Raw genomic sequence first — 27,834 nt, forward strand, 5'->3', positions numbered from 1 at the left:
GGTGGGTGTGTGGGTGGATGGGTGGGTGGGTGGGTGGATGGATGGATAAATGGGTGAATAGATGGGTGGGTGTGTGGGTGGATGGGTGGGTGGGTGGGTGGATGGATGGATTAATGGGTGAATAGATGGGTGGGTGTGTGGGTGGATGGGTGGGTGGGTGGGTGGATGGATGGATAAATGGGTGAATAGATGGGTGGGTGTGTGGGTGGATGGGTGGGTGGGTGGGTGGATGGATGGATAAATGGGTGAATAGATGGGTGGGTGTGTGGGTGGGTGGGTGGAGGGATGGATGGATGGGTTAATTGATGATGGGGGTGGGCGGGTGGGTTGGTGGATGGATTGGTAGGTGGGTGTGTGGATGGATAGATGGATGGGTGGGAAGGTGAGTGGGTGGGTGGTAGGGTGGTTAAATTGATAGATGGATGAATGGGTAGGTGGGCTAATTTATTGATTGGATCAATAGATGGATGGATGTATTAGTAGATAGATTAGTCAATGCATGCATGGATAGATTGAATAATGCATTTAAATGTGCACTTAATATATTCATCAATTGATTGGAAGATGGACAAAATAATTGGTTAACGAATTGTTTGTAATAGGTGAAGTGATTGATTGATGGATTGATTTATTGCTGAATAAATTGTTTGGTGGATGAATGAGAGACATGTATGATGTGTTGATCAATTGACAGTTGTATATTGATTCATCAATGGCTTATTGGAATTGTTGCTTCTTTCTTTTAGACTCCTCCCTTACGTCAGCCCGCGCTACCTCTTTGTAAAATGTAAGAACCACGCCATCGCTTGCTTCACGACACCAAACAAACCCGGCGACATCTTCATCTACGACCTTTTGTCGGCTGCGTGCATCGGCGACTGGATGGCGTACCCTGATGAGATACCTCTCTTTGATAACTACACTCTCTGTGTTAAACAATTCCACCATGGACCTGACTTTCATGTAAGTAGTGAACACGGCCTCTTTTTAATATTTCTTCAGTTTAATAAAGCAATTAGTATAGTGAATTCAATAAAAGTCAAGTCATGTTAATCATGTATGGACACTTCAGTGTTATTTCTATCATGACTTTATAGCTTGTGTTAATTTTTTGGGGTCATTTGTTGTTGTTTTTGAAAGTTATTCTGATCAAGTAGAAAATAAGAAAAAGTGTGTTTAATGATTTCAAAATGATAAAAATAAAAAAAATTACATCTTTTTGCCAAACAGCAAAAAGAGAGAAGAGCAAAGCGCAAATAAATGTTGCCATAATTTCTTGGACCAATGCATAGGTTAAATTTTATGTTTCAAAATATAAATATGCAAGAATGTTATTTTTAGTTGTACAAAAATGGTTTTCCACATTGGACTGTAAAGAGGTACCACAAGGTTACAATTTTGGTAATACCATTTCAAATACTCAACCTTCTCTCTGTGTCAAGTCAACCCATTTCTTCCCATCCAATATATACAGTCAAACCTGCTTTAGTGACCACCTATATAGAAAGACCACCTGTCTACATAGACCATATTTTTTATTCCCTTGAAAACGGTTACTCATTGAAACATGTGCTAAAGGAACCTGAACGTAAAGACCACCTGCCTATAAAGACCACTTTTCTTGTCTCCCTTGGGTGGTCTTTATAGACAGGTTTCACTGTACATGAACAAACCAGTCATCCTTGGAAATTGCTGACATGTTTCTGATACCCCTACCATAGTTAAACTGGATGATGTTTTTGAATTATTTCAGATTGCAGCAGCAGCTCTGAGCGAGGACCAAAAGTCTCTGGCCACGGTGGCGGTGAGGACCTCGGACACCTCTCTGAAGCCGATGGCCAAGGACACCGAGAAGGAAGACTACCTGAGCAACCCACCCATCGTCCGAATCTGGCACATCTCTAAAGGCACTCCGCTGATGGAGGTCGACCTCAAGGTCACCATGACCCGATTTCATAAGATCCGTTACCTAGGCGACCAGCTCATCGTCTTCTTGCACATGAAGTGGAGGGATGCGTTGAATGGAAACGGTGAGGTTTTGTCTGTGTTGTTGCTCTTTTAAATCAAATCAAATTATGGATGGCCACTTTTGAAAAAGAAATCACCAGAATCATTGAGAATTAGTTAATCATTATTTAAAATATCTGGTAATAGTTACAGGATTGTGATAAAAACGACACAAAGGGTTCTTCAAATGCAAGAAAAAAGGAATGCACAGAAACCACTGTAAAATCATGTAGATTTTCGAATATAGATGACATGATGTATGCCAGCAAGGAAAAAGCATGAAGGTACAGTAAAAATGGGAACGGCTTTGTTGGAAGGGGTTTTTGGTTGAAATCAAGAAGAGACCAAAGAGGAAAGTTGATAAAAAAAGAGAAGAAATAGTTAGTTTAGTTACTTTAAATTGAACTCAAATTGTTTAGAATAACTTGTTTTGATAGTATATTTATTTTGTAAAATGATTTCTGTTAACAGGAAGACCCCAATCAAGAAGTGCCCGATCGAAACGTATTGTGGAACAGGAGCACAAGCAAGGTGAGATCATGGTCACCGTCATAGACACCTCTTCCGGTAACCCCCTCTACACCGACAAACGCCCAGGCACGTACACCAAGCTGAGCGTCCCAAGGGCACAGTTCATGAACGCCAAAGGAAACGCCAAGGAGAACGCGCAGAGGACATTCCTGAGCTGCGTGAAGGATGGGATTCTGATCACGAGGCGTGTCGGCGATAACCAGCCCGTGGGGAAGTTCAGGCAGAAGGACGATGACGTGACCGCCTATGCCTTCTCGGCGGATAACAGTCGGACGTTGGTGGGTGTCGATGACGGGACTGTTCATCTCCTGCGCATCGTAGGAGATTCAAGGTGAGAGAGTGCCATTGAAGAATGCAGTGGATTTTATATCCACAGTAATTGGTCTTCTGATAAGTGTCTAACCATTGATATAAAGTCAGGGAGTTGTAAACACATATGGACTGAAACGTGATATGTGATGTTCAAGGATTTGTTTCAATCCTCGTTATCAACATCATGAGCATGCACTATACCTTTATTTTTTTCATGGTGTAGAGCACAGACCCATTGTTTCAAATTATCTTACTTGTAGTTGTTCACTTTAGATACTGGAGGCTAAGTAGTATAACAGAGAATAGGGAGTTAAGTAGAAGCAAGGAATGTAATTACAAATCCCTTCCCTTTCTGTCACAAATATTTCATGCATGTTGAGGTTTTATGTAGCATATTCACCTTTTTATTCAGAATTTGTGCGATCAAATATTTTATAATGTTGAATTCCGCAAAATTGAATACAGTCAACTCTGCATAACTCAAAGTTGCGTAAGTCAAATTTTCCCTAATTCTCTCTCAGCAGTAAAGTCAGTTATCAAAATGTTATGCAACAAATGACCAGTGGACAAATATTATACTACTTTTATGATACAAATTACCAGTCATCCAATATTGAGTACTACTTTTATGTAACAAATTACCAGTCGTCCAATATATAAGTACTACTTTTTGCATGGTGTATTCAGATTTATGCAATTAAGTCACAAGAATTCTTATTAAGTCGTGTATTTGGAATGTCCAACATTATTGTCATGGAGTCATGTGTATAATTGTGTTTTCTTTAAACTGAGCAAAAAGTATTATGAAATTCAACTGTAATTTTATATGTAAAATGTATTTCAAACTCCAGTGTTCATATGCATCGATCATGAAAAATTATGCAAATATATGTTAATATACAGTATTCCGATACAGAGATAAACTATATTAATTGGCTGAATATTAGCTGTAATGTCATTTCTGTGAAGAAAATATTCTGATATGTTTTCATATGCATCGATCTTGAACAATTATGCAAATTTATATTAAGATAGAGTATTCAGATGCAGAGATAAACTTTATTTATTGGCTGAATATTACCTGAAATGTCATTTCTGTGAAGAAAATATGCTGATGCTGAACATATGTCTTTCTTGGATGGATGTATTGTCTTGCTTTTAAGAAAAATGACATAAATTTGACATGAAAGTAATTTTATTTAATGCCCCTATTGCTTTCAGCAGATGATAAAGAATGTGGTGCCTTTTCTTTCCATCTAAATCAGATTTTCCATCATGTCTTTCATATTATAGTGTGTTAAGCGGTCTTTCATATCATGGTGCCCTAAGTGGTCTTTCAATTTAAGATACATGAAATTGAAACCTGATTGTTCACTAAGAGTATTGGTGCATTTACAAATATATATTCTTTAGCCCACCGCACACTAAGCGGCTATACCTACACATATTTTTATTCACCTGTTACGAATAATTTTACATGTTTTCAATAGTCAGAAAGGTAATTGCATACATTAATTGTTGCTAGGTAGGACAAACATTATGGCTTGTCCTACCATACAACACGTAATGAATGCAATTTCGATTCTGACTATTGAAATACATTTATTTGAAACAGGTGAATGACAGAATTTTGAACAAGAAAGTTAACAAAGATTTGTGCGTTAAATTTGATTACATTACAAAATGTATGTAATCAAACATGTTACCACAGACTGGTATACAATTGATGTGTGTGAAAGTAATATTGTGCTCTTAATTCCATTTGTATAAAGATGCAACAGATGTATTTTGTATCTTAACCATGTGATCGTGAAGTATTTATGGATTGAACTATACAGTAATTCTACAGTTATTTATTAGAAACATTTAGACTACCTCTGAACTAGCAAAGGCATTAGGTAATGTGGATTTGATAAACATTTATCATATACAACTGTCGGCGTGATAGTAATAATGTGATTTTTATCTTATTTGTAAAAAGATGCAACAGATTTATTTTGTATCTTATTCATGTAATTGTGAAGTATTTATGGATTGAACTATACAATAATTCTACAGTAATTTATTAGCAATGGTTAGGCTACCTCTTTGAACTAGCAAATGCATTAGGTAATGTGGATTTGATAAACATTTATCATATACAACTGTCGGCGTGATAGTAATAATGTGATTTTTATCTTATTTGTAAAAAGAGGCAACAGATTTATTTTGTACCTTAATCGTGTCATTGTGATTATACGATACAGTAATGGATTATACTCTACAGTAATTCTTCTATAACTTATTAGCAATGTTTAGGCTACCTCTCTAAACTAGCAAAGGCATTGGGTAACATGGATTTTACAAATGTATCATATACAACTGGCGTGTGTGATAGTAATATTTTGTATTTTTATTCTTTTTGCATAACGATGCAACAGATTTATTTCATATCTTGATCATGTGATTGTGATTGTACTATATATATAGTAATGAGTTATACTGTACAGTAATTCTACTATAATTTATTAGCAATGTTTAGGCTACCTCTCCAAACTAGCAAAGGCATTATGTAAAATGGACTTGACAGTGTATATTCATCATAAAAGTCATCCAAAAAGTGATATATTTATGTATTTATTTGATTTTGTACTAATATGGAGTACATTTGAACAACATACAGTGAACAACTGAATTTTTCATATCCCCTCATAAATATGATGTTTTTTTGTAACTCAAGAATGGAAGGTGGACTGGTTGAATATTAATCAGGACAAATCGTTTTTTATCTACAACAAAAATTGGTATGGGTATGAGTGATTTAGTTGTTCAAAATAAACGCTAGTGGCAATCTGTGTTGTGCTGATGTAAATATGTAATGGTTATATGTATGTTTTTATGGTCAGTGTGTGAAACTACCTGAATATATAGTTATGATACAATGCAAGAATGAACAATTTTAGTGCATTTCTTTGAAAAGTTTTTATTGTAATAGAATTACATGTACATAATGTAGTACTAGAGTTTTATTTGTCAGTAAGTGTATTTTGCTGTGTACTGCATGCCAAAGAATAGTTACAGAAAATAATTGTTAAGCTAGTGAACATGACACAAGGGTCTATTATGCATTATAGTTTAGCAAAATATATGTATGTTTATGTAAAATCTTATATCATATTAATTTCCATAACAGTATGCATGAGGGCTTATTTTGAATATGATTTCTGGAATACCTCATGTATACATTACTAGAAGTGATAAACTATGAACAAAAAAATTATATACTGGTATACATGTATTTTCATATAAACTGTACCTATTTTCTTTTTCTTTCAACTACTTACTGGGAAATCATTCCAGCCTTATCTTGCAATTCAAACTCTATGAACCCTTTGTAAAGAATACATCATGATTTTTATTTGATTTTTTTTTTTATTGAATTCCCATCTCGGAAATATTATACATGTATTTTTTTTTTTTTAAGCCATCAAAGAATTGTATATATTCATGTACATAATGTGAAAATTATGAAGAAAATGTAAACACATGTACATGTATTACCAAAGAATGTAATAAAATTGGATACCTTGAGTGCAAAATGTACAATAAAAAGCACTTTTGATAGTTTCATGTCGACTTATTTCTGTGAAAGCAAACTATTTTGTTTAATAATGTAAATGTTTTTCAGAGGTCAACTTTTTGTCCACTTCTCTTTAAAAAAAAATGTTGTGTGATATTTATTTAAAGATAAAGTTGAGTTCTGGTCATGTGATTGCATTGTGAAATAAAGGTTGTGGAATTAATCACAAAGGCTGATCATCTAGCATTAAGTGTACAGCTGCAAGGTTCTGGAATTATCATAATGATAAGAAATTTTGCCCAGTCTTGGTAAAGTGACAAGCACTGTACACAGAAAGATGATATGGGACTATACAAACATGTGCCATATTTAGAATATCAAGGCATTTGAAGAGCCATGTTTTTCAGGGAACATTTTTTAATCTGATGTTCTTCCACGCTTGCATAATACAATGATTATACAACACTCACAAATTATTTTTCACCTCTTAATTCCCAGAACTCAACCTTTTCTTGAAAGACGTATATACCCGGTATTGAATTCAATGTTGTGCTCACATTGTATTCAGCTAGTATACATAGTCCCTCAACTGGTTTGTGAAACACCCTGTTAAAATGTAAACAAGATGCTAGCAGATTTTAACTCACAAAATCACAGTACAGCAACACTCCAATACATTAACCATTAGGATTCATTCATACAAATGCAAACACGCTTTCGTTCTTATCATGGCTAGTATATTTTTTAATTATTTTTCAAGAGTATTTACAAGTTCTGCTCCATAAGATGTATGTCTACAGAACTGACAAAGAATGAAAATAGCGTAGTATTCTCACTGACATTACTTCACCAACATGTATAATGTATATGATATGATTATTGATTCAGCTACAAATACATGAACTATGACATCAAAGATGTCAAAACTGAACTTAAACATGTACTTTATATGGAGAAAGAAAGCAGAAAGGGTTTGGTTCATTTGGTTGAGAAACAACATGAAATGACACTTGAAATCAATCAGGTTTTATCTATCCATCCTACAGTTATAAGATCTTATACACTAACTCTGTAGGTGTATTGCATTACCAATGCAATGCATATAGAAGGTATCATAAATTCTAGCCCACAGTTGAAACAATCTATACCATGTACATGTGGACCCTAAAAATGATATGAGTGTGAAATAATGGAATATGCAATTTGAGTTGTCAATTTCCTATAACTTTGAATTTTCCTTGTTTTTTTCTGCTTAAGTACACAATTGAGAATGGTGCACAGGTATCTCTGTGTTTGTACAATGTAGGATAGAGTTGATTTGCTAATATACAAATATAAAGTTCACAAATGCACTAATCAATATATGTTGATGGTCTACATGTAAGGATTGTTAGTCACCCAAAACAATATTTCTGACACAAACACTGATTAAAAGTTAGGATTTTGTGATAGTCAGAAGGTCAGGTTGCTTATGCACATCATCGCTGTTGTGTCGGGGGATCCTCTTACAAGCCAACTTTGATAACCATCTTAATGATAGTTATGCATCAAAACCTTCTGAACTCATGTACTCAAGGTTATTTGCACAAAAAAGGCAAGAATTATCTGATGAGCAAACTCTCTACCTTCAAAACAATCAACCATTCCACAATTTCCCGACTTTCACACAACTATCATTGACATGCCTTACATGCACCCACACAGGGCAAAAAATATTAAAAAATTCTGGGGGCTACTTTTCAAACTTGCTTGCATGAAAATAACACTCTTTAATTTGTTTTGCATTTCGGGGCAAATTCGCCCCGAGCCCCGTGTATTTTTTCCCTACACCTGCATTGCATGGAACATACTCAACATGATTGAATAGACCAAATGGTGAAAGAATTACCTCAGAAATGAAAGCAAACAGTGTTGAAGAAAAATTCATACTCTTTACCTTTATATAAACTAGCATAAACAGAGATGTGCATACATGTACATGTACTTGCACAAGTCAGAGTAACTTTGAGAGTATTTTTCCATGGGTCAGGGGCCGTCTTATAAAAAGTTGTGAATGATCCAAATCAATTGTAAGTCCTCTAAGCAATCGCAAGTTTTCAATCCCCTAGATCTTATGCACATAGTTGCGATTGATATCAATTGTAAATAAGTTGCAATTAATATTGACTCTTTATAGGACGGGGCGCAGGAGTTGGGAACAAATCGATGGCACCCTCCCCCCCAAAAAACAAAAAAAAAACAAACAGAAAACAACAATAACCTTTACCCCTCACCCGACCCAGTTAATATGCTCCGAGTATAAATATTGTTTGTATCTAATGGCTAGCATCTATAATAATATCACACACTTTAACTAAATATCTCTACCAGTCTATTGCTGCTTTCACGAATTCATCATCAACTCAGATTATGTCAGCAACCACACATATACACTTTTGTCCTTTTCTATTAACTGCAAACTATATCACCACACTTGGACGGAATAAGAAATCAATTCGATAATAAAATGCTCGTCATATCATTGCCGTTAAATTCCAAAACATAATAATCTTCACACAATCAACATTTTGATCCCCCTTTCAATAAAATCACCTCTGCTTATTGCAAAATTTGGGCAAATTATAACCATGGCCTGTTATTTTTTATCAATTATTCGTTCATCATTTATGCAAAAGAAAACTGGAATATATACCATTACAATTGATAACAATAAATCTGTACCAAATACACAATTTTCTATAGATGTATATCACAGGAGAGATAGAGAAAGAGAATATTAAAAGGTAAGGGAAATCTAAATTCACCAAGAAATAACATTTCCTTACTATATTAACACTTTCTTATCTTGACTAACATCAAAAGCTAAGGAAGGTAAGGTAAAGGCAGTAAAATCAACGGTACCCCCCCCCCCACAGGTGGCTCCCTCTCTAAACGGAGCCAAACTCCTCCATCCACGCCATGTATTTGACCAGGTCCTCCTTGCCGACGGACTTGGAGACCTTCTGGAGCGCCAGCAGGAAGTCTGCGGGCGTGCTGGGCTGGTTGAGCTCCTCCTTGGGGATGTGGCGGATCTCCTCCGGCCGCAGCCCCTGGATGCGACGGCGCATCGCCATCATAGATGCATCTCTGTGATGGGAGTTAATAGCAGGAAGAAGGTACAATAAATGACAGTTTTCATAAATCCTCCTTAAAGCCCTACTGCACTTCTTATATCTACTTGCGCCCTCTATACAGCCAACAATGCCTAAGCGGTACCAATTGATCCCCCATGATGCCCTTTTTCTTATGTTAATTGAGAGCTGATTTGATGAGATAACCAGCTGCCAGTGACCTTGCTCGGAGGTCTAATCCCTCCATGCCAAACTAGTGCAGAGGGGCTTTAAAGGGGATTGCACCCTGATATTAAGTTGGTTTAATAGCAGCAGAAAAATGAGAGGAATAGGTCAGTGAAAGTTTAAGTAAATTCTGATGACAAATTGGCAAAATTGTGAGATATCTTGAGAGCTCCTCTCTTTTTTGCTCTGTATATGAAATTTAATTTTCTTTGTTATTGATGCCAGAATATATTTTTTTTCTTCTTCCATACAGGGTTTATAAAAACAAATATTTGCAATATATATATTTAGAGTATGTTTACATGTGTGATTGGAAATTTTGACAAAGAACACTGTTATTATTATAACAGTAATGGTCATTGTAATATATATTGCTGTTTAGCGCCGATATAACAAGGTTTCGATGCAGCAAAGCAAATTGCATGATCCAAAGGAATTTGATAATAAATATTTTTCCTCTTTATAATAGTCCTATGAGGTGCAAGAAAGTTGCAATCAATTGCAAATCCCCCAAATCAAGCGTAAGTCTTGCAAACCGAGTATCTCCTTTTGTCTTCACCACACATGGGAAATAAGATCACTGGTACTCCTATTCTAGTCGGTGAGGAAGCTGTATCTCCCAACAACAAGGCTAGAAATCTTGGAGTAGTCTTCGACAGGACTATGAGCATGAAGGATCACATTTCGCGTGTCTGTCAGTCTGCATTCTACCATCTCCGCAGGATTGCAGAGATCAGACACTGTCTCACCAGAAGTGCCGCGGAAAACCTCATTCATGCTCTAATAACCTCAAGGCTGGATTTCTGCAACTCTCTCCTTGTCGGCTTACCATCATCAGCCATCAAACGTCTCCAGGCGGTCCAGAATGCTGCTGCTGGGAATCAGGAAGTTTGACCACATCTCGCCTACACTCCATGAGCTTCATTGGCTGCCAGTGCACTGCAGAGTGCAGTATAAGATCTTGCTGCTTGCATTTAAGGCTCTACATAACTTGTCCCCTGGCTATGTATCTGCTCTCATCAGTGTACGTCAGCTACGACCAGGACTACGCTGTGCGGGACTCGTTCTTCAAGTGCCCAGTACCCGTCTAAAAACATACGGGGATAGAGCCTTCTCTTCATCTGCTCCGCATCTTTGGAACTCTCTACCTGTCCAACTTCGAAATTGTAACAACATTGATACCTTTAAATCTGAACTCAAAACCTATCTTTTCCGGCAACATTGCGAATAATATGTGACATATTGAGGGAGCCAGGCGCCTTTGAATGCTTTTGCAGATAAATGGCGCTATACAAATGCTGTTCATCATCATCATCATCAATTGATCGCAACTCAACTTTCTTGCAACACCCCATTAGTAAGAGAGAGAGAATAAAAGCTAGATCTAGTTAACTTAATTTAATTGTTAAAACTTTAAACCTAACAAAATCCTAGGAAATCTAGGAGACTAGTGGAGCGTTGCAAGAAAGTTGACTTGCGATCGATTGCAAATATCAGTTGCAAATTTTGCAACTTGTAATCAATCGCAACTTTCTTGCAATGCCCCACTAGTTTGTGGTCAAAGTGCTGTACCTGCAAACATTGGTGATGTCAGCTCCTGAGTAGCCGTCCATCTTCTCAGCGATGCTCTTGAGGTCAATGTCATCAGCCAGAGGCACTTCCTTCAGGTTGATTCTAAGGAGCTGCTCACGTCCGTCGACTACAAATAAACACAAAAATAATAATAATAATGTAATAATAATAATATGCCTTTTTCACGCAGGGTAGCGTATGGGTTAAACTTCTAGGATATGGGAAGACCTCCTACATCCCCCCTGTTTCGCCCTCTCTCTCTACTAATTTCTGTAGCAGGGTTCATACTCTTTCTCATAAATTTAATTCCATGACTTTCCATGACTTTTCTAGCCAGAATTCCATGACCTTTCCATGACTTTTACACATTTTTTTTACACGGTAGACTGAAAATTTGATCTCAAATCAAAGCGAAGCAAAGTGCATGTTTCAAGTCTACTAATAGAAAGGCAGCTTTTGTTATCTAGTTATTTCATCTGTTACAATTACATGTTATTTTTTCATCATATTCGATATGCACTGCTATATAATATTCTTACAATTACACATACATGTATTCATATCAACAATTGTCCATTTTTTAATGGCAATTTTCACTTCTAAAGAATACAAATTGCCTGTTCCTGGTTTCATGGACCACCATGATTCCTTCAATAGCTCTCCTTTGCATGTACAAGGTAACTACCCCCCCCCCAAAAAAAAAGAAAACAAAACAACACCAACACACAAACTCACACACATACCATCACCAATTTTGATTTCACCAACAAAACACAGTAGGCCTACTCACATCAGCTGATGAATTCTTGTTTCGCTAGCATTAAGCTGGTCAATAATTTCTGAATGAGTTTTTTCTTGAGACATCTTCATGTAGCTGTTTGAAAGAAATCCCTCTACACATTGCACCTGTCTGAATATTTGGTGGCATTGGTAACAAACTGTCCAAGTTCTTTAATAATTCTTAATGGCATTCAGCTGTTCATCAATCTGTTTCTGAATTACTTGTAACTGGGATGCCTTCTCCTTTGCTGTACGTCGGAGGCTGTTTGATTTGGAAATACAAGTCAATCTTCCTTGTGACTCTGCTTCCTCAGCATACTTGTCTGCTGAGGTGTGAAGACTTTTCACATCTGCTTGCAGTCTCATTTGTTTGGCCTTTAGTTCTTCCAAACCATCCATCAGTCCTTTTCTCTTTCCTTCTTTCTTTTCCTTTTCCTTTTTACGCCTCTGTTCATCGAGATAGATGTGGTATTTCTGCCTGCCTGCAGACGCAGCCAACATGATTGATTTGTCAATAGTCACATTCTTGATTCCTCCAACATACTTGATATGGTCATAAATGGCCCTCAATGATATCAGTGAGTGTCCCAGGAGATTGTCCTCTTCAACTTCGTTGTTGATTGAGAAACCTCTCTCAATGGAGGCTTGTCCATGGGACAAGACAAGCAACATGCGGACCAACTTTAAGAGGGTCGAATAGCGAGACTCGGACAGAAATTTGCACATTACAGAGTCCAATCTCTCTTTCTTTGGATCAAAGTCTCTCATCTCTGCACTTCTTGATGCCTCATCACATGCTTCTGAGTATTCTCTTAGGATATCGTCACATGAATCCTTAAGTCTGTGGGCATCACTAAGGGTGTTAAGCACCCTCTTCAGCTTTGCAGTGGAGTTTTCTTTGTCTTTTGCCATGTTCTTTGGACTCAAGCATCCTATATTTCTCACAAGTGCATACTTAAGCGGACATCGCTCAATGAGCTTCCGGGTCATTGCAGCAAGAAACTTCTTTGCTTGAGTGCGAAATTCCAGAACTTTCAGCTCACTGATGATATTTTTCGCCTTCAGATCTTTCAGCTTCTTCTCAGTGTAGAATCCAATGTCCAACTTGGCCAAGGGCAGCTGAATGGCCTCACTGCTAACATCTACCTGCATTATCTTGTAAGGAGAAGTAATGGTACTCCTGTCCAGCTTTAAAAATCGCTGCATAAGGGATGCAAGCATTCTAGTAAGGTCTTCAGCTAAAAAGGGCAGCATTGGTGCATCAGTCTGATAGTCTGTTAGGAAAGGATTGACCAGCTTTGCAACAGATATGAAGAAGTACAGTCTTGCTAAGAAATCAGTTATATGAGTACATTTTGAAACAGTTTCAAAGGACTTGTTCTTTGGGTGAGGGATTTTCTTCTCTTCTACTGCTTTAACATACGCACATACACTCTCCCAGATGCTGATTGCTCTCTCTGCAACAGGAAGGTTTTCCAGCCATCGGGTCTTGCAAAACTTAAGTGGCATGGTATGATCTCCAGTTATCTTCTGATAATCCTCTCTTCTGGCAGGGGAATCAGAAAACAGGTAATACAAGGATGATAGAAAGCTTTCCACCTCCCAGTCAGCAGCCTTGGCACCTGTCAGAAAAGCACCATTAACTATATGGAGCCCGCATGAGCCTATATTCAGTATGGATTTGGTCAGGTCAGCAGTGTACTCTCGCGTAAAGTCATCATACATCTTCCAATTAACGTTGGGACCATCCATTGATATTTGCAGTAATTTTTCCAAGCCAACTGTGTGCAGAACTTTATTCAGTTCTTCCTTGAGGTGAACAGCTGAACCATGTCCGATGAACACAGACGTCAAGTAGCGAGTGCAAACTTCATTGTGTTGCCATGTTCTTATGAGGAAGTCCATCTGCTTTTTCTGGAGCTTCTTGTTGAGGCTTTCATCAAACAGTATCACATAGTGGTTTGATTGTTTTATGTTGTCATAAAGGAGGTCTTGCACATATGGGCCCAAACCAAACACCGTCATATACCGACATTTTGTTTCTGACAACGTGAAACCCTTAGCAATAGCTGAGTCCGGAAACATTCTTTGAAAGAGCTCACTGTTGTGCTGGCAAGAATGAAATGATAAATGATCCTCCACCACTTTCAGACACCAGAGTATTTCAGCTTTTAAAGTTTCCTCTCTTGCAGCAACAGGAATGGGAGTTGTCACTTTAGAGGTTGATGGCGCACAAGTACTGGTTGTTGCATCTGTAGACGTGATAGATACTGATGAACTTTCTGCACCTTTTGCCTTGAAGAAGCTCTTGAGTGAGAGAGTAGAATCTAGGAGAAAAGAAAAAAATGTCTATTAAAATAAATAAAATATAAATATCATCATTTGGTAAGATTTAGGGCCGAGTCAAAACGTTTAACTGCCGTTCAAACGACCATTAAAAGCATAAACGTTTTCCTATTTTGACAACCGTTTGACAGTATGGGGAAGGAAAAAAAAAAAAAATTCACGGCAACTTTTGGCCAATTGATGTAAGTCACTAAGACAAGTGGACTAATTTTTGACTCATTCCTTAAAAACATATTTTAAAGAAATAGAAAGGAGGAAATACTTCTCAAGGCAAGCAAACTGTTGGACCCAATTGTAAGTACAAAATTTAGTTTTATGATTTTTGGGGTCAATTTTAAGGTAAATTATTATTATTTTTTTTTTCTGCAGTCCACATACAGTGCCCGGTACAACACTGGCGTGTGAGTGCGGAGCCCCCTGGGTTAGCGTTCGGGCTGTTGCATGCAGTAACCTAGCCGGCCCGGCCCGGGGCCGGGGACGCTCCCGAACGGGCTGGTCGCAGTAAGCAGTAACCAATGCCTGCGAGGTGACATCGCATCGCTAAATAATCTCAAATCTTTCATTTTTATATAATTATTATCAGTCATTATTTGGATTCATGCTCAATAAAGGATCGGTAAAATTCACATTAAAAATGCTCACTTACGACGTTGTTGCTGTTGGAGGTTTGCTGTGTGTTTTTCACTCTTCTTGTGGCTCTTGACGGCTGCTTCGCCCATATTACGGACACTGAATTTACACATACAAACAGCACATCTAGCAGTCCCCAGATCGGAACTTTCTTTCAAAATCCAGCCACGGTAATCCGGGTGTTCTAACCAAGCATCCTTAAAATGACAATTTCCAGGCATTTTGAATATCACTTCCACAAAATTTGTAATGGTGAAAATATCCACGTGACGAGTTCCAAGGTCTGTGAAAATAAACAACTCCGTTTCATGAAGAATCAACACATGCACAAAAGTTTCAAAACACATGCCGTCGCGTCGATATATAGATCGTCAACGAGCTAGCGCTGCCAATTTGCCTTGTTGACACGTCAGTATTGTTCCTTTTTTATTTAAATAATGAAAATTAAAAAACAAATATTACTAATTTACTTTTTCCTCATTTATTGGAGAAGTGTAAAAATTGTAGTAGTCTAAGTGGTCGCAATTTAATGCAAAGCCAAAGTGCAATCGAGGCATTACATTCGTTCTTGGAGTGTCACATGTCGCGTTGGCACCATCATCATATGCACACACACACTGCACACGTACACGTGCGCTAGCTTGCTGAACTGAGCTAGCGCTAGCGAGCTCGCTCGCAAGCTAGCCATGTGCGCACGATGTGGACCGTACCGCCATACACTGACCATACACACGTAGTTCGTATCGTACACGTACACACCCACGTACACAGCGCTTATCCATCGATCATAGTGAACACATTCACAAGTACAATCAGTCGGTATGTTACGAATGAAAGAAAATACGAGAAGAAAATGGTTGAAATATCTCCATTTATTCACTTGTATAGTGAGAAAATACTATAGTTGTCCATAATTTTGATATTCCATGACTTTCCATGACTTTCCAATGGAAAAAATAATTTTCCATGACTTTCAAGGCCTTAAAAGCAATAAAGTAAAATTCCATGACTTTCCAGGTTTTCCATGACCCGTACGAACCCTGTGTAGTGTGCAGCTTTGTTTTGTTTTGTCTTGTCATGTCCTGCCACGTCTTGTTTTGTCATATCCTGTCTTATCTTATTATATCAGTTTCCTGTCCTTTGTGTCCCCTCTTGTCATTCTGTTCTTCTGATTATCAAAATACTTTAAAATGAGTTATGAAAATAATATTCATATTATTTATCCTTGGGAACCTACACAAGGAATTTTATCAAATGTTGGGACCACGTCCATGTAGGTTCATCTAGTCCCAACATTGTCCCATGTGTAATTATCCAATTTGACAATATTCTGCGATTCTATAAACATTTGGTTGGCCTAAGCTTTACCACAACATGTACAGATACAGAAATCTTTGACTCACTTTCTGGCAGTGGAATGTAGATTCGCTTCTCCAGACGTCTCCTGAGAGCTTCGTCGATGTCCCAGGGGAAGTTGGTGGCAGCGAGCACCATGACCATCTTGCTACTCTCCTCACCAGCGCTAGGTCCAGACACACCTAAAGGTTGAAGGTCAGAGGTCGAGGTTACAGTCTATTTTTGAACCAAGGTGGCATAGGAAAAGAATATCACCCCTCTGTAGCAACAAAGGCAACCAATCATGTACCTTAACGCACAGTTCATACCTTTGTGGCACCAAACGGACACTATTTCTGTTTTGACGTGTCCTCTGCAACAATTCCAAACTGCAATTGCTTGCCATTGTAGGATATGCCAAGAGCCAGTCATGTCTTTCATTTAATAATAATACTAATGTTTAGTTTACCCAGGGAGGCCTCATCAGTATTAATATTGTTCTCCCCGAGGGCCTTGCAATCATATTATTAGTCCGGCTTTAGCCAAGCGATCAAGTAATTTCTTCCTACCGGGTACCCTTTTACCTCACTGTGGCTAATGTAGATTAATGTACTGCCAAAAGTCATTAGTACCACGGCGAGACTCGAACCGTGAACCATGTAATTTACAGTCCGGTGACCTGTGTACTAGATCACGACACTTCTAATGACTTGATACTTCAATTTATTCATTTTGTTTCAACATTACTTTAAATTTGGCAGAATAAAAATCAGTCAACTAAGTTAAACCTGGGCCCTGTATTACAAAGAGTTGATATCAATCGCAACTTATTTGTGATTGATATCAATCACAGCTATGTACATAAGAGATGGGAGACTGCAGACTTGTGATTGATTTAGGGACTTGATATTGATTCGGATCAATATCAACTCTTTGTAAGACGGGGCCCAGGACTCCGTTTCTTAAAACTTGTCTTGTACTTGTATTTGTTTCGCCATCCTTTCGAGCAGACAGATGATCATTCCTACACCACTACATTATCATAACCCGTTCGCTACAAGATTCTGTAAACCACCATAGATTTTGAACAGGGCCCGTGCGGTTCCCGTAAGCAAAGCAACCAGTTAAATTTGCTACATTTATTTTGATAAATTAAGCATTTGTCTCACCATCCATTTGAATGAGGAGTTCAGATTTGACCCTCCTGCTAGCCTCGTGTTCAGACCCTGTTCCACGCTTGCTGCATATGGAATCGATCTCATCGATAAAGATGGTGCTAGGGGCGTAGAATCGTGCCTAGTGGTAAACATAAAGGAATAGGAACAATAATACAAATACAGGTATTAACGATAGAGTTGACTTCTGGTCATGCGATTGCATTGTGAAAGAAACGGTGTGTAGTCAATCAGAAAAGGTTGATCATCTAGCATATAAGTATTGGTGTGTACTGCAAGGTTCTGGAATCATCAAAATGATAAGAAATTTGGCCAAGTCTTGGTAAAGTTACAAGCACTGTACACAGAAAGATGTATATGGGACAACATGAACATGTAGCATAAAAATCTGTCCCGATTTTTATGCTGTACATGCCATATTTAGAATAATAAGACATTTAAAGAGTCATGCTTTTCAGGGAACATTTTTAATCTGATGTTCTTCCACAAGTGCATAATAACAATGATAACGCTCACAATTATTTATAACCTCTTCCCTGAACTCAACCTTCTCTTTAAGAACAATAATACAATTACAGGTAACTTCTAGGATAACAAACATTTCTTGAGTTTGTCTTCACAGAGGCAGCTGTACTAAAAAATCATATCGTAGATTAGGAAGAAGATATTAAAAGCTTGGATTAAGAACCAACACTGCCACAGCAAATCCTTACCATCTCGAACAAGAGCCGCACAAGCTTTTCCGACTCTCCATGATATTTCGAAGTCAGCGAAGCAGAGCTCACGTTAAAGAACGTCGTCCCGCATTCGGTGGCTACTGCCTTGGCCAGCATGGTTTTACCTGTCCCCGGCGGCCCCACCATCAGAACCCCCTATAACGGAAAATGGTACAACCAGCTTTACATTACTACACATGGTTAAAGTAGGGACATACCATTTCAAAGAGGAGGCGAACTAGTTTCTCCGACTCGCCGCGCCACTTGGAATTTAATGTGGAGGAGGAGATGTTGAAAAAGGTGGTACCGCATTCTGTGGCGACGGCTTTGGCTAACATAGTTTTCCCTGTGCCTGGCGGGCCAACCATTAATACACCCTGTATTGACAAAAACACACAAAGAGTGAGGAGCTACTTTCAAGCACACTTAACGCCAGGCACATACTATTCAAAACTCTTAGAATATGGCTCTTTCCTTTTTCCTTGGTATATAAAACAAACATAATATGCTGTTTTATTGATTTGATAGTCTTGCCCTTGAAAAATATGTTTCATGTAATTACATTATGCCATGATTGAACTGTAAGAAATATTGTGAGCGATTCTAACATTCTTTTGCAATCACAGAATGCATATAATAGCAACATTTCATGCACATTTTCCATCATTCACTTCCTCCCCCCACCACAATTAATAAAAGGAGGGAGGGGTGGAATCTGCCCCCATCAGGTTTTTAAAAAAACCCACCTTCCATACACATTTTTTAAAAGTGTGACTATTAAATAAGAAAACCAGGAAAAAATAGTATAGGTTTTCAGGCAATGGCCAATAAATTGGAAGAATGTAAAACAAGGGTTTTCTGTTTCTCAAGAACTTAATTCTGTCCCTTTTCACAAGTAATAAAGCCTACATTTTATAACCAGTCACATACAAATCTTTCTCCCAAACCGTACCTTCCAAGGTCTTCTGATTCCTTTAAAGTAATCAGGCATCCACAGAGGGAGAACCACTGCTTCTTCTAGCAGACGCTTGGCTTCAGTCAGACCAGCAATATCAGCCCTGGAGTAAACACAGACAAAAACATGATCATAAACATGACTGCACACATTCAAAATTCTGCCCAACAATGTCAACATTTAGAGAACCATGGCTTCTTCTAGCAGACGTTTGACTTCGGTCAGGCCAGCAATGTCAGCCCTGGAGTAAACACAGACATAAACATCATCATAAACATGAATACACACAGAAAAAATTCTGCCCCGACAGTGTCAACATTTAAAGAACCACGGCTTCTTCTAGCAGACGTTTGACTTCGGTCAGGCCAGCGATATCAGCCCTGGAGTAAACACAGACACAAACATTATCATGAACATGAATACACACAGAAACAATTCAGCCCCGACAGTGTCAACATTTAAAGAACCACGGCTTCTTCTAGCAGACGTTTGACTTCGGTCAGGCCAGCGATATCAGCCCTGGAGTAAACACAGACACAAACATTATCATGAACATGAATACACACAGAAACAATTCTGCCCAGACAGTGTCAACATTTAAAGAACCACGGCTTCTTCTAGCAGACGTTTGACTTCGGTCAGGCCAGCGATATCAGCCCTGGAGTAAACACAGACAAAAACATCATCATAAACATGAATACACACATAAACACAATTCTGCCGGACAATGTCAACATTTAAAATAAAGTTTGAAAGATGTCTTGTAAATGTTGATATAGTGCAATAGTTACTTGAATGTGCATTTTTTCTGTATTGTATTGCAGTGTATTTTTTTTATGTTTAAGTATTTTTCAATCATTGGAGTTATTTGTAACTTTCCTTTATTTTTTCCATTATAATAAAGCATGATAAATGAATATTTCATGAAATTTCATTTAGTCTGGGAACTACCTTGATATTTTAATTTAATTTGTATATTTTAGGCAATAATATGCCCTGTGACAAATAATCATCATTAAACGAACAGAAATCAGTAAAGTCGAACCTGCTTTAGTGACCACCTGTAATGAAAGACAACCTATCTATAATCTATAAAGATCGTATTTTTCATCTCCTTAATTTGTGAATTACATTGAAACATTTATTTAAGGAACCTGTCCATGAAGACCATCTGCTTCTAAAGGACATGTTTCTTGTCTCCGTCTGGTGGTCTTTATATACAGGTTTCGCTATTATTGTTGTTGCAAGAAATTACATACATGTAGTAAATGCGTTTCAAAACAAAAATCACATACCAGTGAACATTTGGGTTCCTCTGTACAATGTCTCTTTCTAGATTTTCCACCAGATCTTTGTCATAACCAGCTGGGTCAAACTTCTTCTCGTCACCCTCTTCGCCTGATGGGGCCTTCTTGTCCTACATGGGAGAGAAAAGAAGAGAGAGAGTTAGAGGAAGGAAAGAGAGGGAGAGAGAGAGAGAGAGGAAGAGAGAGAGAGAGAGAAAGGAAAAGAGAGAAGGACAAAGGAAGAGAGAAAGAGAAAACAAGAGAGAGAAAGAGAAAAAGGAAGAGAGAAAGAGAGAGAGAGAGGAAGAGAGAGAGAAAGGAAGAGAGAAAGAGAGAAAGGAAGAAAGAGAAAGAGAGAAAGGAAGATGGAAAATATACATAAAGAGAGAAGGATAGGGACGTGAAAAAGCAGATCAGAACAATGTAGACCAAAGAATTTGATTTAAAAGAAAAATTGAGAAAAATGCAATTTTAATTACTCCTAGAAAGTCCATTTATTAATGACAAGAAAATGTTGAAACATGATTACAACAGATAGCCGTACAGATTTTGTGTAGCTGTATCCTTGTGTATTCCACTCACTTTTTAACCACTTTTGATATTGCAGCTTAAATTGAACAAAATTTGGTTCCTTTTTATCTGAGGAAACACTTAAATATAACAATTTAAAAAAAAGAAAAGAAGCTTTAGTACCTTATCTGATTTTCCACCTCTATTCTTGTCTTTATCACTTCCCCTGGCTCCGCCTCGTCCACCACCACCGGAACGAGCATCACCACGACGATCTGAGGGGCCACGCCCTCCACGGTCATTTCCAGGCGCACGATTGGCTGGTTTGCTAGGCTCACTGCGACGGGGCGGGTCCTTGCGTGCAGCCCTCTGGTATGGTGGGGATGGCCTGTGGGAAGTAAAATAAATAATTAATTTGAACTTATTAAAAAAAATCATGAATATAGTAAATATCAATACCATTAATATCAATACAAGTTCACAGTAATATTTCTGGTGTTCGATTTCACAAAGAAAAGCCTTTTCTTTATGGCAGAAAAAAAGTTCGGGCCTAGTATTTTCACCCTCCAAGTTAAAGAAAGCTATATAGCTTGCAGGCATACATCAATTATATGTCAAGTTAAAATGTTGCAGTGCAGGTCCCATAATACAGTATTAAAGCTGTGAAACTCACATGTAAAATATAACATGATTTTGGAAGCAGCTGAAACGGAGAAAACATGGTGACAAATTTACATAAACATGTATGTGAGTTGTGACAGCACATTGCTATTTTGTCTTTTATTAACTTGGTTGAGTACAAAATTTAGATGTGATCAAAAAAGTGACATAAGCTATTGTACTTTATAGCAGAGTTATATGCTGCTTGAAATGTTGCATTAATATAGAGGTATAGAGGTGCCGTGGTCGAGTGGTTAAGTTGCAGGACTGTCGATCACAAGGTCCACGGTTCGAGACCCGCTGCGGCACGAATGTCATTTGGCAAGACATTGATCTGGGTACATGTACCTGGCAGGAATTAATTCTTTGAAATGCTAGAGCACTGTAATGGCAGCACAGCTAAAGCCAGGGTAAAAATCTCCAAGTTTGGAAGCGCTTTAATAGTGATTGTAATAAGCACTAAATAAAAACTGAGTATTATTATTATTATTATTAGTTAGTTATTGAATTGAATACTGACCTGTGGTCCACTGGGGTTGGTGGAGGCCAGACATCTGGGTCCCTTGCCGGCTCGGCAGCAGCTGGCTTGGCTGCATGCTGATGGTGACTGAAGGGGGCAGCCCTGTGGTTGGGTGCTGGCTCCGGAGCAGCAGGCTCGGACTTGAAACCGTTCAGGGTCTTGGTGATGTTCTTCACATGCTCGTATTCTTGGGACAGTTCCTGTCTTATCTGTGAGGAGAAATAAAGAGAGAGAGAGAGAGAGAAAGAAAAAGAGAGAAAGAGAGAGAGAAAGAGAGAGAGAGAGAGAGAGAGGCAGAGCGAGAAGAGTAAATTTAAAGTTGACTCTTTATAGAAAACAATATGAATTGCAATACGTGATTAATTAAAAAGATTAATAATTTGTTTCAATTACTGATCACAGTGATGCAAACATGGTAAACAGCCATTACGATAAAACAGGCATTAATTGATAATTAATAATTAATTAATAATAAAAGTAAACTTTAGAGCGGTGGTGAATAATTAACAATCGAGGCTCTGAAAGAGCTCAAGTGAAAACAAAGAAAGGGAGAAAAAAAATTCTGCCTTGAAATCTAGCATTTTTACAATATGAAATTGAAGAAGTTTCATTAAAAAAAAAAAAAAATTATAATAAAAATAATTTTAAAAAAAAATTAAAAAAAATGTTGATGAACAATTTTATGTGAACTATTACTTCCCTTCTGTAAATTTTGGATGCCAAAAGCCTAAAACAGCATTACACAAGGAGAAAAACTTGATTGCGTTCTTACAGTTTGCCATTGGTGCTTGCGTTGGGGTTCATGGACAGATGTCAGGAGCTTCTGGATCTGTTGGAGCACCCCTTGGTAGTAGACCAGCGATGTCTCGTAGTTTCCCAGGAGAGCGTACTCCCTCCCCATCTTGGTGTTCTCGCAGATTTCATCGACACTCATAATGAAGCTGGTGTTGAATCAAAACGATCGTTAAACTGTTGTCAGAGATGTTAGACTCTGGATCAGTCGTTGCCTGAAAACAGCACAAGCAGCAATTATTTGTAACACCTTTCTTTGGTACACTTGCTACATGTAAGATATTAACATTCTTATAATTAAAGGGGAAATACACCCTGATATTAATATTTTTTAAAGCAGAAAAATGAATGGAACATGTCAGTGAAAGCTCGAGCAAATCAATTAAAATTTAGAGATTTATGAATTTTTGAAGTCGCGATCAATTAAACCAAATTGGCAACTCCGTAACATATCTTGCAGACTACACTCCAACTTGCTCTTTTCTAAAAAAAAATCAAAAATCTGAAATTTAATTTTTCCTCAAGAAAATTTTCAATCATAGAGATGCAACCTAGACTATCTAGCAACAGTACACAATGTATTAAACGCATGCCCTGTGTCACTTGATGAGGGATGCTATACTTGGCGCCATGACAACATACTTTTGTACCTTGCTGAAATTATTCAAGAAGGCATCGCTTCTCTTAGCGACACTATTATGTACACAGACCTGAAAGTAGAGCGATGGACAAAAGAAGGCATCTCCACAATTCCACTAGGGTGTACCCAAACCAACCTCATCTCAGACATTTGTGTTTTTTTGAAGAACTTAAAGAAAATCCTCATACTTGAATTTTCAGTTCCCTTTGAAATGAATGTAGTTAAGGCACATGAATATAAATCGAACAAATATGCCCCGTTAGTTACAGATACAGGCTAAGGCCAAATAAAAGGAAAAAAACATGTTTAGCGTCCTCTTTTTTTTTTAAAAATCGGAAGGAGGAGGCCCTTTTTTTTTCCTTTCAAAATGGCCGCTCGGTACATTTTCCCTGACAGTCGGGCTATTTTTCAAGATGGCTGCCAACATTTTTGTTGTTTTGTTATTAAATCAGAAATAGATCCATTTTAGCAGTGTTTTTCATGTTATTTTTCTTCTTAAAAAAAAAAAAAAAAATAAAAAATAAATAAATAAAAAATAGAAGGCGGCCCCTAAAGAAGAAAAAAAAAGAAAGCGGGCGGGGACGCGGCTAAACATGTATCTTTTTTTGAATGGCCTAATGGATATTCTGTGGTGTATCTTCCTTTGGAAATCGACTCTAGAGGTCATATTTCGCCAGAAAATGCGACGAGACTAAAGCAGCTGTTGAAAGAAATTGGAAAACCTGTCAACTTGAAACAAGTTCGACAGAATCTATCCAAACTCTCTATTGTTTCTTTGTTTGTCATCTACTACTCAAAGAATGCCAATAAATGGGAAACTAAAATTCCCCTTTGCATTTGAAGTATGTAAGGGATTTAATTACTCACACAGACACACACACAAATTGGTTAATATATCTTGTAACCAGTCTTATATTTCTTTCTATTGCTCACCTCTTTTCATTCCCTAGCACTGACAGAATCCACTTTGTATTAAACATTAACTCAACTGAAACTCTTGTAATACTCATTATGTATGCTTCGTAATAATTAAGTTGATATATCAAATGAATTTTCAATATTTAGCTCCTCTTATTTCATCTATAGCTAAGGAATATCCATAACTCCTCAGTCTTCACTATGTTGTAAAATTAGTTAATTTTTGTTTTGTCCATGAAGACGATGATAACATTATACACTGTATGTACTTTTAATGCCCTGCATTTTCCAGTAAAATGGAATTGTCCTGGGCTATTGTATCTTCTCCTTTGTTGTGCAAGTTGAACAATAAAGTGATGTTTAAAAAAAAAAAAAGTTATTGCAAATTTGTTTTTTCACAACCCAATTATGGAAAAATCCTATTCTGTCTAGTGCTGTAGTCAAACGTTTAACCGTCCGGTATCCGACCGCCCATGGTGGATTCCATTTTGAATTGGACAGTTTTGTTTTCCCGTTTTATTTTTTTAAAAGTTTTTTAAACTTTCGATTTATACCCCTCCATCTGGCACTATGCCTGGCAATGTCTCCCAGCTCAGTAATCTGTGTGTTGACTCACCACTCCAATTTGTCTGTCATCTTGGTTTGAAAGTGATCTTTGTAATAGATCTCAATATGTAGTTTATAATAATAATTCAAACTTTTACACACCGCGTACCACAAAGTTCTATCCTAGGTCCTCTACTGTTTTTAATTTACATTAATGATCTTACACATTCTTCTAAAAATGACAGTGTTACTATTATTTGTAACAAGGTCACAAGCACAAGTCGGCGCCTTCAAATGCACCTCGCAGTTAAATGAAAGTCCTTCCCGCTTTTTCACACAGACCTGGCTTGTTCCCGACAGAGTTGGTAAAAAAAAAAAAAGGAGATGGTACTTGGAACTTTAATAATTTGATATTTTTAATAAAAAGTGATCAAGATCGATATTAGAAAACATACCAGTTCAAGTTTGAAATTGAATTTCTAGATAAACATTTCCACATCAGCATTGACATTGTCCAGAAAATAAATCACCACTCTTTCATTCCAGGAAGAAGTGACTGCTGTGTCAAAGTGTTTTTACAGTAACAGCTGAAATCTATTCTCACCTTTCTCTTTCAATCAATCTAGTCAAAAAACTTAGGCTACTTCGTTGTCATTGAACGCATAATTGATCATTCACTGATTCAGATCTGAAAAAAGTGCAACAGATCTTCACACAAAATATCTCATTATCAGTAGGGGCGCTGGTCTGAGAATAAGGATAGTCTTCATAAACGAGGATTGTCTTCATAAACACGGACTGATGCGTCCTCAAAAATAAGGACCGTCTGCATTTTCGCAGACGTTTCATATTTTTGATCGGTGCATTGGCGATGCAAAAAACGGACTCTGCAATGATTTTCTTGATGCATTTTACATTGACTTTGTACAGAGACCTTCACATTACGAGCAGTAAATCCTTGGGAAGACGGACAACCCATAAAAGTAGACGGTGAAGGGTTATTTTCCCCCGGGGAATCCATTTTTGGCATCGCCAGCAGGCCGTTCTGTAACATGAAACCCCCAGAACGCCGATGAAAAAAAATGTCCTCGAAAATGCAGACAACCCTTATTTTTCAGGACACATTTTTTCCGCGTTTATGAGGATATCCTTGTTCATGAGGACGATCCTTCTAGGTCTAGCTAGACCAGCACCCCTAGTACTGTACTGATTATGCAATCAATGACGATGCAATGAGTTGTGGTTTATTTTATGCAACATCCATAAAGCAAAACATCTTAAGCACAACAAAACACCAAACAGTCAGGCGCAACAACAGCATCAGCTCTGGATTGTCAGTTAGAATAGAATAACATGCAGCACATGCGCAGCTACAGTTAATCCATGAATATGAGATAGCCTACACAAATTTGAACATATGGGACAGATCTCACATTCAATTTCCTACTCCGCACAACGCCCCACACATAGTTTAACCCGCTTCATTTTCAGATGAGAATTATAATCAAGAATGTTAATTACATGAATCTATATGATATCGTATTGACTATAAAAATATTCATATGAATAAAGTAGTAAAGTAAAACAACGGTTGTACCGTAATTGCAAGTCTCACCCTTTTCTCGCACAGGAATTCTTTCGATCTTTGAGTTTGAACGACAATTTACAACCGTTATTTTGAATGCGCAATGTGCGTAATTCGCAATACAATTGTATTGATCTTATCGATTTTAACCCAACTGTTCATTGAGCTTGTTCGCCTATGTTTTAATCGTAAGAACATTGAAGTTGAGCAATAATCTGAGGAATAAATCTTTTGTTCAAGCAATTTTCCTGTAATATTTGCCTTCAAATTCATTTATATTTAGCGTGTTAGAAAATTAACCAATGAACAGTTTTATATGCGATCGATGTTTTCTGGTCATTCACCTCTTGCTGGAAAATGATTTAGAAGGTCTAGAGTTAGTCATAAAAAGAAGGAAGGGTAGAATTTGTTGCAACTGTATTTGTCACCTGAATAAAATGAGGAACACATCATAGGTAGCGCCTAGTGGGTTGCCCCGAATCCCCCCTCCCCCACAGATACACACACTAAGCAGGGAGGTGTTTTAGAAGGTCAGGATCCGCCCCCCCCCCGCCCCCCTCCTCCTCGCGCTCTAAAATTGTCTTTTTTGAAAACATATGGGGGCATGATCATCTAAAATTAAGAATGCTTTTCATGAGATTAATGTAATCCGTGTCGATATAAAGATGATCTGAGAGAATTGAGGGCAAGAAATTATCCTATATACTAGTGGAAGATTTCTTCAGTTTCTTTCTTCTTCCTTATTGTTTCTACTTCTTATATCCTTCTACTTCTTATCCTTCTACTGGCTAGCTTCTTCTTCTTCTTGTTCTTCCTCCTTCTCCTCCTCCTTTTTTTTCTTTTTCTTCTTCTTCTTCCTCCTTTTTTGTCCTTCTTTATTATCATCTTCCTTCCGCATCCGTCTTTCTTTGTTTTGTGGTCGGCTAAGACTGGTCCAGCAAGACCAAATCGTATTTCCATCGACTTGAATCTGTTCGTGCATGCTGTCGTGAATATTTATAATGAGACCGCAGTTTGCTAATGAACAGAATTTGGTTTCTTTGATGAGGTTTTATTTTTCTACTTGAAATTTTCCTCTGTGTCCCCCCCCCCTCTCTCTCTCTCCCCCTCTCTCTCTCTCCCCC

At 37.7% G+C, this 27,834-nt stretch overlaps 3 protein-coding genes across 6 annotated transcripts in view; 1 reads left to right on the forward strand and 2 right to left on the reverse strand.

Annotated features, from left to right (window-relative positions):
- The window catches only part of LOC100888341 (NACHT and WD repeat domain-containing protein 2), a 36,919-nt gene extending 30,605 nt beyond the window's left edge, over positions 1-6,314 (forward strand). Inside the window, exons 25-27 of the mRNA XM_003728031.3 lie at positions 747-963; positions 1,754-2,030; positions 2,479-6,314. Coding sequence (XP_003728079.1) covers positions 747-963; positions 1,754-2,030; positions 2,479-2,873 — 889 coding nt within the window. The 3' untranslated portion in view covers positions 2,874-6,314. The remainder of the gene's footprint in view (positions 1-746; positions 964-1,753; positions 2,031-2,478) is intronic.
- Positions 6,315-8,718: 2,404 nt separating this feature from the next.
- On the reverse strand, positions 8,719-26,795 carry KATNA1 (katanin p60). Of its 4 annotated transcripts, none has more exons than XM_011685796.2 (11): positions 26,741-26,795; positions 23,002-23,236; positions 22,230-22,438; positions 21,233-21,437; positions 20,549-20,670; positions 19,251-19,356; positions 18,296-18,454; positions 17,577-17,703; positions 16,476-16,610; positions 11,317-11,443; positions 8,719-9,535 (listed from the first exon to the last, which is right to left on the reverse strand). In XM_011685796.2, the coding sequence occupies exons 2-11, from the start codon at positions 23,161-23,163 to the stop codon at positions 9,337-9,339; spliced, it is 1,551 nt and encodes a 516-aa protein (XP_011684098.1). In that variant the 5' UTR covers positions 23,164-23,236; positions 26,741-26,795; the 3' UTR covers positions 8,719-9,336.
- LOC115928005 lies at positions 11,602-16,121 on the reverse strand. The gene is made up of 2 exons (XM_030994499.1): positions 15,089-16,121; positions 11,602-14,423 (listed from the first exon to the last, which is right to left on the reverse strand). The coding sequence occupies exons 1-2, from the start codon at positions 15,417-15,419 to the stop codon at positions 12,268-12,270; spliced, it is 2,487 nt and encodes an 828-aa protein (XP_030850359.1). The 5' UTR covers positions 15,420-16,121; the 3' UTR covers positions 11,602-12,267.
- Positions 26,796-27,834: the final 1,039 nt, after the last annotated feature.

This window comes from Strongylocentrotus purpuratus, unplaced genomic scaffold (assembly GCF_000002235.5).
Source record: "Strongylocentrotus purpuratus isolate Spur 01 unplaced genomic scaffold, Spur_5.0 spur5_scaffold_21, whole genome shotgun sequence".
Taxonomy (NCBI): Eukaryota; Metazoa; Echinodermata; class Echinoidea; order Camarodonta; family Strongylocentrotidae; genus Strongylocentrotus; species Strongylocentrotus purpuratus.